General features: G+C 45.1%; 1 protein-coding gene across 1 annotated transcript in view; it reads right to left on the bottom strand.

The window, feature by feature from the left end:
• ACBD6 (acyl-CoA binding domain containing 6) overlaps positions 1-12,750 on the bottom strand; it is an 83,194-nt gene that overhangs the window by 45,778 nt on the left and 24,666 nt on the right. Inside the window, exons 4-5 of the mRNA XM_017815938.1 lie at positions 11,215-11,297; positions 1,470-1,575 (exon numbers count right to left, since the gene is read on the bottom strand). Of these exons, the coding sequence (XP_017671427.1) occupies positions 1,470-1,575; positions 11,215-11,297 (189 nt within the window). The remainder of the gene's footprint in view (positions 1-1,469; positions 1,576-11,214; positions 11,298-12,750) is intronic.

Here is a 12,750-nt window from a genome sequence, read left to right as displayed (position 1 = left end):
TATCCATTAGAAATAGAACTTCTCTTACATCAGGACTCATGGATAATTCCCAAGAAGGATGTGTCACCTGGCGGTTTTCAGATCTGGCTTAAAACATTTACGTAGTTTAGATATTTCAGCTATCTTTCACAAAATATTTTTTTTTTTTAAATCAAACCTTCTTTGGCTGAAAACAAGCCCATTTGTTGCTTGAACAGCAAGGAAGGCACCAGCTTCTGAATGTTGCTCACCACAAAAGAGCACCTTGCCAGTGGGAACAAAGCAATGGTAACATGACATTATTATACACTTATTGCAAGTGTGTGATCCTAAAAATGAGCTCTTTTTTAATGAAAGCACTGCAGCTGTATTCTGTGGGACTGCCCTGGACATTCCCTTCTGTAGCCTGTGATCAGCAGGAGGAGGGATGGAGCTCAGGACCGGTGCTGTAGTAGTGACTGTGTGGCACACGACAGTTTCAGTTCATTGAATTTATGATGTGAAATTCCAACCCTGATCGTGAACACCCTCCCTCCTCTCCTCTGAAAATTAATTCACATGAATTCCTGATTAATAATAAAAGGCCCTGCCATCAGCATTCAGAGCCCCAGCCGGGGCTGTCATGGCTCAGAGGGCAGAAATCTGCTTAGAGCTACAGGAGAACCCAACTGAATTTGTGGCGTCTCAGTCTATGAATGTCTAAGCACTTCATCTGTTCACCACAACACAACGTGCTGGAAGGCTGTGGGCAAAAAGAGCTGTGCACAGGCTGGACCAGGAGCAGGGATAGGTGGCAGTGTGCAAGCACAGAAACCAAGGTGACAAACTTGGTACAGCCACAGTTCCTGAAGGATTAACACGAAACTGTCCACACCGGGACAGTTGCTCTTACCAAGAAAAAGATCAAGCCAATCCACAGTTTTAGACACAGCTTTTTCTTGGGAGTTTCTGGCAACATCTGTATTATCTCCCTGTGGAGAAATGGTGTTTTGAGTTTGGTGAGGAGAGAAAGACCTGATGATGTCATTATTTTTGTGAAGCTGGAAAGCCAGTGTCACTCATTTGCTCTCCGCCTGGGAATGATGAAAAGCTGGTGGCATGACAGAAATCCTACTTCAAGCCTGAACACAGGTCATCAGCCAAAAAAAACCCCATTTCCCTCACTTCCTAACTCTGTTTGACCATATTTAGTATACAAAGTGGGGAAAAGGAAGTATTCAGGAGATCTTATTCTGCAAGTGGCTGCTGAAAATAACGTAGAAATTAAGCTTCTGATATGCTAAAGCATTACAGTTACTACATCCACACACTACTAGAAATCCAGTGGAAAGCTGTTTTCCAATAGATTATCCCTGTCTCAATGACCAAGTGTTTGTCCAACTGTTACAGTACCTTGTTATAACAAACCCAACTAGGGAATTTTAAAAAGAAGTAGCACTGAATTAATACACAACACAGTTAAAAGATTAATGGTTCCTTTTTCTCCATACCTCTTCATCTGTGACGTTCACATCCACTTTTTTTGATTGAATGGCTTTGGTTACATAGTCAATGTTGTTTTCTCTGCAGTAATCAAAAATGTTCTTGTCCTCTTCCCTATTCAGGAAACAAAAGCAAAGAAGCACCGTGTTACTGCACAACACAAAGGCCACATACACATCATATGCTCATTTCGATGACATTTCAATGCTGTCACCGGACTGAAACAGGCACCTAGTACTGCACATGCAAAATAATGTGGGGTTTTTTCTCCCAAGTTAGGAGACAGAAGATCCTGCTTCCTAGAAAAACAAAGGTTTTTAGCAGTATTATGTCCGGACAAAAGTCAGCTTACTCCTGTGAAATGGCACAAGAAATGTATGAAGTTAGCCAGAAAAAATCCATGTTTGAGTTCTGGTATAAATCACTGCAATCTCACAGAAGAGAAAGGGCTAAAGCTGCTCTTCCTGTAAGAGCCACTCTGGGTCCCACAAAAGCCCTGTCTGATGCCCATCCATCTCGGACAGTGGCCTGGACAAAACAGCAGAACAAGCAGGACACATGCAAAGCAATTTGGCTGATTACACACTGGATCCTGGACACAATAACACCAGCAGGTGCTCACTTAGGACTGTTTGCAGGCAGGAAGATCCAATTGTGGTGTCACGAGAGCCTGAGTCACACCTATAGCTTCTTCTAGAGACAAAAGCAATACCCTGACTTCAGACACACTAAAGCTTCCCTCCTCACCAGCCAAACAAACAGAACCTCCAATGAAGTTAAGATCTTTCCCAGATTCTTAAAAGAATAATACCTTTAGGTTTTAGTACACTGATCCCACTGTGTTGCTAACAGGGAATAAAGAAAAGAAGTCACTGGTTTTACCAAAATAAGCCAAGAGCCCACACCCCCCCCTCTTTCTAGTTTCCAGATGAAAACTGTGGTTCAAATGAACCCATCAGTGTTGCTAAGGGACTTGGCAGCTTCATGAGAGTTAAACACAGAGTCGCTGCCTCACATGACATCCCCAGTTTTCAATCACCTTAACTTAAGACCATCTGGATGTTCAGCAGAACTCAGCCTGACAGTCTCAGCTACTTGTAAAAATGGGGAGGTTGCTGGAGCTGGTCAGACCCAGTAAGGAGGTCATTCTGCTGTGGGCCTTTTGGGCAGGAGAAATCCAACAGTGCAGTTTGAGAACTGATGCACTGGTGCTAAAAGGCAACACTCCTCCTATTCATCTGCACTGCTCTTGAACCTCACAGGCTGAATAATGTCAGGAGAAGGGAAAGTAAAATCTAAATAATATTTGCATTTCTGAGCAATGGATTACAAACAAAAGGGTTGCTCTTTCACCTGCAATCCCCCAAAAAAGAAAAAGAAAATACCAATGCCACCAAGACCATGTCCCCTGCTCCCATCAGGGCAGGCAGAGCTCCATGACATGGCTTTGACTTTGTCTTTGATTGTTATGCATCTAGCCTACTGAGTTACACTCTAATTCCTCAGACCTTCCTTCCTCGGTGCCAGAAAAAGGTGGGAAAAAGTGCTGACACTCATCTCCAGCAGCAGATCACTGCTTTCTCCAAAGAAGTCACTTCCTCTGACATCCCTCTCACCTTGCTCTCTTAGTAGCACTGTTCTCCAGCACATCACCCCTATTTTTCCTTGCAGACAAGTGAGCTGCACCTCACACTCTGTGTTCAGGCCTAGGGACACTACAGAAGTCTCCCAGTTTCTTAACCAGTCTGTCATGAACTCATTTGTTGGTAGAGGTCTTGCCCACTCACTACACACAAGCTCCTGGGAAACAGGCCACTGCGTGCTTTAGATGCAATTACCTTGAATTCCAGGGAAAAAAGAACCTCATGGCGGGATTAGAAAAGGCAAAAGCTTGTACTGCTGGAGATGGAGCTTGACAGACCCATGATGGAGGTCATGAGACATGCCTGCCCCTACTAACAAGGGCTGATTTGATATGCTGGGAAGTCCCTTCAGTCCTACCTTGTTAGTCCAACCTCTCCAACACACCCTTGGCTGCTGACAGCAGCCTTTTACGAGAAGCTGCTTTTCAGACAACGCTGTACAGTAACTTGGCTCCCCACTGCACAGCCACACACCTCTCGTTTATAGCAGATCACTCTTTTTTCCATAACACCAAAGCAAACCCCAGTGTCTCCTTGCTAGAGAAGTCCACAAGAGTCCTCAGTTATTCCTGGGTGATTTTCCATGTCACAACCATGAGCTCGGGCTGTACCCTCCATCCCACAAGCTGCAGAGCCCTGACAGACCTCACATGGCAGCACCAGAGGCACCAGCAAGTACCTGGCAGCAATAAAGCACCTGACTGTGCTCCAGGGGGAGTGTGTGCAGGGCCTGTGCCAGCAGAGAGGGCACTGCAACCCTGATGTACCAAACCCAGCCCATCTTTCCACCACAGCCTTCAGACAGGACTTTTACAGTCTTTTTCCAAGGATATTATTGTCTGCAAGGGGAAAATGACCTGACACAGCTATTTGGATATGATTTAGCTTTCTGGAATAACCAACTCTGCAAATGCTCTATATATCCCCCTTCCAAAAAACCACTTTTCTTTCAGAAGTCTCCACAATGGAATTAATCCAGAATACCAATTTCCCCACCTGAAGATAAGATTTCGGGAAATTTCGTCCTTCTACTCCACATTTATTTCTCAAGCTTTAAACCACTCCCCTGCTCCTGATGCCCTCTTTCAAAAAATTAAACATATATCATATCCAACTTTTCTATAAATATTAACAAAGAGAAACAAGCCCTTTCCTGAATACATTTGAGGGAAGTCCACACAGTCACAACCAAGACATTTTACCTACAAATACAACAGTCACGTGAAGCTACACTCCAGACATTTAAAACTATCCGATCTAGACACATGCCAAAACCAGGAGGGGACACCGAGAAAAGGGCTCAGAGGAGTTAAAACCAGATTTTTGGAGGGATCAATACCAGCAAAAACATTCCCCTTGAATGGTGTGAATGGAATAAAGACAAGTTACTGTTATTTGCTGACTTTGCATTCAAAACCATACAGGACAAATAAGAAACAGAGCTTGAAAACTTGGCAACTCAGTTTTTTGCCTCCCTTTATTTCACACGTGTGTATGTGTTCATACTTAATAATCCCTCCACTGTAGTAGCTACAAGAAAACAAAAAGGATGTAATGTTTTTATCAGACCTGTTCCCAGCAGGAATTTGCACGCCTCATAAAACTGTTAAGAGTTGACAGGAAGGCCCAGAAACTGGTTAAAACAGTATAAAACCAGACAGAAGCACATCGGAAATACAGAAGTAAGTGACAGTGCAAAAACATTGCTCAGATAATGTTATGAGGGAAGCAACCCATAGCATTTCCATCAGTATTTTCAGAAAAATCTCAATTCATGTAAAAAACAGAGTATTCAGTATATCTGCATGGATGGGAAAGACCATCCATGAGATGTGCACAGTTATTTAAAACCTGTAGCTAAAAGGAAGACTTGGATGCAATTTTCTTTCCGTGTCAGATTGTTGAGCCAGGAAGGAGCCTTCAAGTCCTTTCTGGACTGTCAAGTGACCACCTGACAGTCAGTAAAGGCAGGGACTGTGTTTACATCTATTTCCTGAGGATTGCCAGAGGGTTTCTCTTCTCCCTTGCTGACATATGTTCAGCCCCCAAAGCTGTTTTCTCCTGCTCTCCCCCATCCCCAGTAAGAGATGCTAATTCGGATTTAACAATGAGTTGAAGTGTACCTGTTGCCTGCAAGTAACACATGGGCAGCTTTTTCCATCCTTGAATAAAAGGATGTGGAAGAACTTAACACCAAGCCCATCTTTCCCCAAGCTTTGGAAGGCTTCGCAAGCCTTCTCCACAAGCTGTCCAAAACGCATGTATTGAGCCAACAGTTTTTAAACAGCTCATGGAAAAGATCTGGTGCTGGTTGATCAGGCTTCACCTCCTTCTTACCTGGAGTGTTATAAATCTCCTTGCCACCAAGGCAGCCACTGAAAAGGGCACAGAAGAGACTTGACATGCAGACATTTTACCCTCGCGCAGAGAACATCGTCCAGGTTTGCCCCGTGCCCTTCCTCCCCCCTCGCAGGTTACCTCCAGCGCAAAGCTCAGGGCAGAGGGCTGAGATCAGGTTCTACTTGGGGCGTCCTCGTCCCTTTTCCCGGGGCTGGTCCAAGCCGTGTCCCCGTGGACTCGCCGCGGAGCGGCCCCGGGCGCCGCTAACAGGTGGCTTTGCCCGTCTGGTTGGCACGGCACTGCGGGAGCGCGGCGGAGCGGGGCAGGACGCGTGCGGGGAGCCCAGAGACACTCGCAACACTCACTGTTTATGTCAAGGCCCTCGGCCCCCAAGGGACCCATTTTCACATAATCTATAATTATCTCTTCGCTTTAATCGCCTCGTCACTTCTGAGGCTCTCCTGGGCACAGGAAGAGGAAAAGCTCATTAACTGAACCTTTTCTCCTCTCTCCAGCCACCCATAGCTTTTAATTGCTTGGTGTTGTTATTATCTATCAGTGCAACTGGGATCATTTTCATAAGAAAGGGTGGTGGGAGGGAGGAAGGCAGGAGAGGGTCCCTGAGGTACGCACCACAGACAAACCTTTGCTTTCTCAATTATTTATGCCAGCTGAGGTTTTACAAGCTGAATAAATCCATAACTCAAGTTTATTTTGAGCCGGCAGGTCGTCCCGAGGGAAGGGTTGCCCACTTGCCGGCACACTTGTGTGCCGTCCTCCGAGAGCCGCCGGGACATAGCGAGACATGTGTCATCCAATTCCCCACCCGCCACGCACACTTCGGCACATCAGCGGCAGCACCGGAGAGGAGGTGGCCGTGAAAACCCCAAATAGGAGCCTCCACTGAAGGATGAGCTCTCCCAGAGAGAAGGCAGGCCTGAGCCCAGGCCCCCCTTTGCACAACAAAGCAAAAGCCCCAAGGGTCACCGCTCCGGGGACGACAAAAAGGGAGGGAGCAATAAACTTGGCAATCATCTTGAAGCCAAGAGATTTGCCTGCTGAACATCACCAGGAGAGCATCCATTTCTAAATAACGCTGACCTGAAAAAAACCCAAACCCCAGCTGCCTGTACCCGCAGGTGTTTTGTGTGAGGCACCACGGCTGAGCACGCCAGGTTGCCTGGGCTCCGCACAACCGGGAAAGCTCTTCCACAGGGATTGCACAGCCCTGCATTTACCCAAGCGACAGACATCTGTGGCACAGCCACCCACACACACAGTACCACCATGAGCCCGTAATTCCCAATACAGCAGGGATGGATGCTGGCTCTCACATCCCTGCAGCTTGGCTCCCACATCCCTTCCAGTTTCGGCGTTCCCGAAAGCGAGCCCAGAGGGAGACAACAAAACCCCAACCGTGCTCCGGAGCACTGGGCTCGTCTCAAAACTGTTCCGAAGCACCATCCTTGCAATGGATGCTGGAAGCAGCTCTTTAAAATTCAGCAGCCTTTGTGCCTGACCACATGCAGCGACCTCTGGTATTTTCTGCCAAAACAGTTCATTTGTCTCGCACAACAACTAATCAATTCCCAGGGCCATCCATCACCGGGGCTCGTGCGAGCCGGCCCGGCAGCGGGGCCAGATGGCGGCTGCGTTAGTGGGATTAATACAATTCTGATAGATTACACGGCATCAGGCAGGTCCCAAACCCGAGGGGTGCCCGCCCCGCGTCCCGATCCTAAACGGAGCCCCACTCGTGACTGGGGTTGCTCCCAAGCATTAGGGGGAAGGGTGGAAGTTTCTACCAGAAAAGGGCTTCTTCAGCACCCCTCTGGATGGCAGAAGAGTAAAGCATAGCTCAGGAAGGCCTCTCTGCCGACTGGTAGATGTCACTCCCATGCCAGCATGCCAAGACTGCATGGAAGCAGCTCATGGCAGAGTGCAGGAGGGCTCCTCCAGTGGCAGTGCAAAGAGACACGGACATCTGGCAAAATCATTTCTCATTCTTCACCTGCCAAGTCAATGTTTTCGTTTGCTGAAAACACCAATAAACTGCTTCTCCTTCCCCTGGCTTTAAAAAAAAATACTGAAAAATAACTTCAAAGCTGAATTTCCAAGGCTATGGTATTTTTGGCATCTCTTTCAGTCTGTGTCTTGGATGAGATTTATACTGGTAACACATCAGTCAACCTCAGCTCCCTGCTCATTTCCCACATTTGTGAAACTCTAATTATAGCGATTTGATCATGAAAGAGCTCCACTACAATGGCTTTGTTCTGGTAATAGCACCAGAAAAGAGACATAAAGCTCTGTGTAGCAGTGAAAAAAAAAAAAAAAAGAGAAGAAAGAAACAAACCACCACTATACGCAGCCTGAAATCACAGATAATTTCTAAATCTTTCCTTCCAGGGGGAACCTCCAAGTCCCATCATCAGTCACCAGCACACAGGATTTTTGTGTAATGCCCAAGGGGAGATAAGTGATTTGCAGAGAAGCCCAGAGGCAGAGCACTATGCTAATACATCCTGCAACTGCTCCCCATTACTCACTGGGGGTACTCGAGCTCTTTATTGCCAGGGTTTATTAATGACTCCTAATTGATGACCAGTGCCCAGCACCCCAAAGTAAATAACTGCTACGCCTCATTAGCTCAAGAGACCTTCTCCTGATTTGAGGATTGATCTATGAACACACAAATTGCACTGATTTAACCGAATCTCTTTCTAAATTGATTTAATTAGATCGGTGTAACCTGTTTCTATGGATGCTCTCAAATTTATTTGGAATCAGTGCAATGTACTTCTGTGAGCCAGACTGACCACTTTTCTATTTTGTTCTCAATTAGAAACATTTGAGATAATTAGTGATAAGGCAAAAATCAGGCCTGGCACTGAGTTCCTCCTACTGCTGATCCACTTTCGGGCAGGGTATGGTAACTCCACTTTGTCCAGCATTTATAGCTCTGCATCCTAAAATCCAAGCATTTCATTCCACAAGAGGAAGGTAAGCGCTATTTATGCATAATTTTAGACACACAGTTTGAAAGCAGTGGCACTGCTGCTTTGTTGGTAACTACTGCTGATGGCAAACTGGTGGTTTGTTCTATTTAAACAAAATCCTCTTCCTATTTATTACACAGTAGCAGCTTGGAGGATGTTAACTTTTTGATGAACTGTTCAAAAGCTCCCGGCAAGAATAAAACAAGTGATCCTGCTTAGGTGAACCTGTAAAACTCTGCTCTTGCATCCTTGTCTACCTCCTGGTGCAAGGTGAGGTTGTGACGATGCTCCAGATAAATTAGCAGCCTTTTCCTGCCTTTGCATCAGCAGAATCCTAAAGGGCATATGGTAGGCTGTGTTTGGCAGAGTAATGACTGCTGAGAAATTGCTTTCAGCAGTCTGTCAGAGCTCAGGGCTGATGAGGACTCAAGTTTTACTTTTTAGTACACAAAAAAGGGGTTTTTTTTTGCTTATTCTGATCTTCCTCAATATGATCCTGTAACAAGAAAATATTTATCCTATCAACACCCCTGGGAAACAGAGACTAAAGTGGTTTGATTTATATCCCAGTTTTTGCAAGCTCGTTGTAAAACTTCAGTCAACCCACCATAGAAAACCCAGTCAATAAACAATCTGCATCAAAGTCTCTTTTCTCAGGTAGTAGGTTTTGAGGCAGCACAAATGTACACACTGAACTTACAGCACGGGACTCACCTGTAATAATCAAAGTGTTAAAGTTTATGCTGGTTCAAGCTATTCAGTTTTATTTCTCTTCAAACATCTGCATGTTATTCCTCTACAGAAAATGCCTTGTTTTTTAAGACTACATTCTGTTTTATGAAGTATTACTGAATGCTAACCTTATGTTCTTGTAAGTAACCACTCACGGGCTCACAAAAGTCACCTTTCTCGGGTGAGTGCTACAACTACCAAACTAATTCATGCTCTAGACAAATTTGGCCACCAAGCTGAATGCCTAGAGCCATTCTTCTTTGGTTCATCTGCTTGCAGGTTTGGTATGAGGGCAATTTTGTTTAGGGCTATGCTTTTCTTATTATAATTATCACTTCAGGGATGTGCCTATACTTCCACATGTTTACTTCCTGTTCCAGCAATGGGAATGAACAGTAGACAGAAGTACTGAGAAATTTGAAGCTGTACAGCTCTGTGTGGGTGAGATGGCGGTGACACTTGCTCATTCCTATCTTGCAAGGAAGACACGGATGCCTGCAAGCCAAGCTGTGTTAATGCACCACATGAGTTTCCACTCTGCCAGCAGAGTCAGGATGCTTCATTGTGTCAGAGACAACATCTGCCTCCAGCCTCATTCGTATGGACCACAGCTGTGCTTTGCTAAACACACAGCACATATATTCCTCATGGCATGTTTGGAAAAAAAAAGAGTATTTGGAACTGTACTTATCTTCAAGGCCTGCACAAGCCATGTTCTCATGGAAATAAAACCAAACATTTGGCAAGATTTAGGCTGGTCAAGCCAACCAGAGTGCTGCATTTCATACCCAAGAAAGGACACAGGTAGTACTTGGGATAGCCAAGACTGACAGCACTATAGGGATATGTTCCACTCCCAGAAGTGGAGCCGGAACAGGATTTAAACTACAAGGTCAAACTACGAGATCAAAGAGATGGCTGAGACCTGCACTGACAGAGCAGGGAAGAAAAAGGAGCTTGTGCCTGCCAGAAGTGCCATTCCTCAAACACTGTGTTAAACCAAGGTCACATCTGACCACCTCTGGTCAAGGTCCAGGGGCAAGTTGAAGACGTGTTGGCTCCCCATGCGAGGGAAGGAGGCTATTCCTGGCCAGCTGCTCCACTTCACTATAAAGTGGACTGCAATCCCGAGGGAAATACCTGTGTTACTGCCAAGCACAAAAATGCCACCCTCTTTGCTTACAACAGCTGTATCAATTCCTACCTGAGCTCCTTGCAAAGGGTTTGGAACTACCTGCTCAAGACTAGTTTGTGACAACGAGTCAAAGAAATGCTGTGTTGAGTTTTAACCCTTTGGGAAAGTTCTCATCGAGCTTGGGAGGCTATGTATAGAGAAATCAGGGTTTAACTTTTAATTTCCTGGGACTGAAATGATGCAAGACATTCAGTAAAAAATGGGGTCACATACACATAAATGGGTGACTGCAACATGACAGCAAACACTGCTCAAAAATTCATTCTTCTCTGACTGGAACAGTAAAAAACCAAACCAAACCAAAACCATCCAGCTGTCCTTATTCAGTAGGTTATGTCACTTGCTACTTGCACCTTGACAGTTTTAAATAGCAGCCACTCTAGTTCAGTAAATGCATTTCTGCTTTGCTAGCTGCAGAGGCCAGAAAAAAAAAATTAATTTGATATAAGGTACAAACTCTCCCTGAAGGCAAACATAGTCCAACACTAAAACCTTCACTGAACAATCCCTAATGAGTGTATTGGTAAAGAAATAACTATTTGAAAAAGGTAGTGTCTGAATAGCTTTCTATTAAAAATATCCAATATTACCTTTTTTAGCCATATAACTGAAAAATGGGAAGCCTTGCCCTTCCCCCACATCTTGTGCTAGGGAAAGGTTACTACCTGGCAATGATACAGGCAGATATTGATTTAAATGATTATGGACCTGAAAAGTTCTTTCCTGTCATTTATTATCCTGTTGTAGTTGCCACCACACTTGTGCAATATTAAAAAAAAAAAAGCTTAGCAAAATGACATTAGAAAAATACGGTTTTCAACTGAATTCCAGCATAGATAATCACCTGATTGTTTCTTCTTGATATAATGAGCTGACGACTGGTCCTCCAAATACAGTTTTGCTTTCCTTTGCCCTCTTCTCTGTTGTCTGAAAGAAAAAGAAAGATTGGTCCAGCATTCTGGCTCCCACCCCATTCCCAACTTTCTGTCACTTCCCACCCTTTTCCCCACCCCAGAGATGGGATCAGCCCTCTGGAAGCCCCATTGCACAGCAGACAGTGCCCCATGACTCCACTCCCTCTGGAACATCTGGATGGATCTCTCAGCAAATGGGATCGATGCTCCTGTGAAGGTGGCCCAGAGGCTTGGCAGCCTCACCATCCCACTCACCACAAGCCCCAGCGTTTCCTGCACAGCATTCCCGGCCCCTTAGGACCCCAAAGCCGAGCCTCTGTGAGGCAGCATAATGTTCTGTTACTAGATTGCAAAGCTTGCCTTTATAAATCTATTTAATATAGATTTAAAATTAAATTTTATAATGGGCAGCATTTCCAAATGATTTACTCCCAGGAACTCTAGGATTCTGAATGATTCCCACCGTAATAGAAATGAACAATTAGAATAATGATTGATCGATACGGAGCCCCAGGCCTACCTTTTCAAAAAACCATCCTGCAGCTTGGGCTCTTCAATTGCCTGACTTTACACTGATGCCAGACTTTCAGTGCCTGCTGTCTGAAAGCCTGACCCAATTAGGGGGTGCAGGGCATCAGAAACCCCAACTCTTCTACAACATTTAGTAGTTTGGTTTTCAGGTAAGCAGTCCAAACTGGTTTGCAATTTGCAGCAGTAATTCCTTATAAAACCAGCCCATTAATTGCAACTTGCTGTTGTCAGTGGACAGTTCTGTGGCATTCTGTGGTGAGAGACTGTCACAGCTATGGTGAATAAAATCAGGAGCAAAGCTGCAGCCTCTAGCAGCCTCTCTGTAGCTGCAATACATCAAATCAGAGAACCACAGAATCCTGGAATGGTTTGGGTTGCAAAGGACCTTAAAGCTGACCATGTTCCAACCCACCTTCCACTAGACCAGGTTGCTCAGAGCCCCATCCAACCTGGCCTTGGACACTTCCAGGGATGGGGCAGCCACAGCTTCTCTGGGCAACCTGTGCCAGGGCCTCCCCACCCTCACATTAGAGAATTTCTTCCTAATATCTAATATGTAATCTAAACATGTCAGTTTAAGCCATTCCTCCTCGTCCTGTCATTCCATGCTCTTTTAGTCTCTCTCCATCTCTCTTGTAGGCTCCCTTCAGGTATTGGAAGGCTGCAATTTGGTCACCCCGAAGCCTTCTCTTGTCCAGGCTGAACAACCCCAATTCTCTCTTTACAGGAGAGGTGCTCCATCCCTCTAATCAACTTGATTACACCAAAAAATGTTATTGCCTCATCAGAATTCTACCTAGAAATATGGTGGGTTGTTTTTGGTTTTTTGTTTTTTTTTTTTTTTTTTTTTTTTCAAAAAACCCCATGCTTATATATCTTTCTTCCTGCTCCCTAGGTTGCTTTTGTTTTAAATCCGTTCACTGCTTTGGGTTTGG

Source organism: Lepidothrix coronata, unplaced genomic scaffold (assembly GCF_001604755.1).
Source record: "Lepidothrix coronata isolate B3197 unplaced genomic scaffold, Lepidothrix_coronata-1.0 Scaffold52, whole genome shotgun sequence".
NCBI lineage: Eukaryota > Metazoa > Chordata > Aves > Passeriformes > Pipridae > Lepidothrix > Lepidothrix coronata.
The sequence above is the reverse complement of the archived record's forward strand: the minus strand, read 5'-3'. Positions and strand labels throughout refer to the sequence as shown.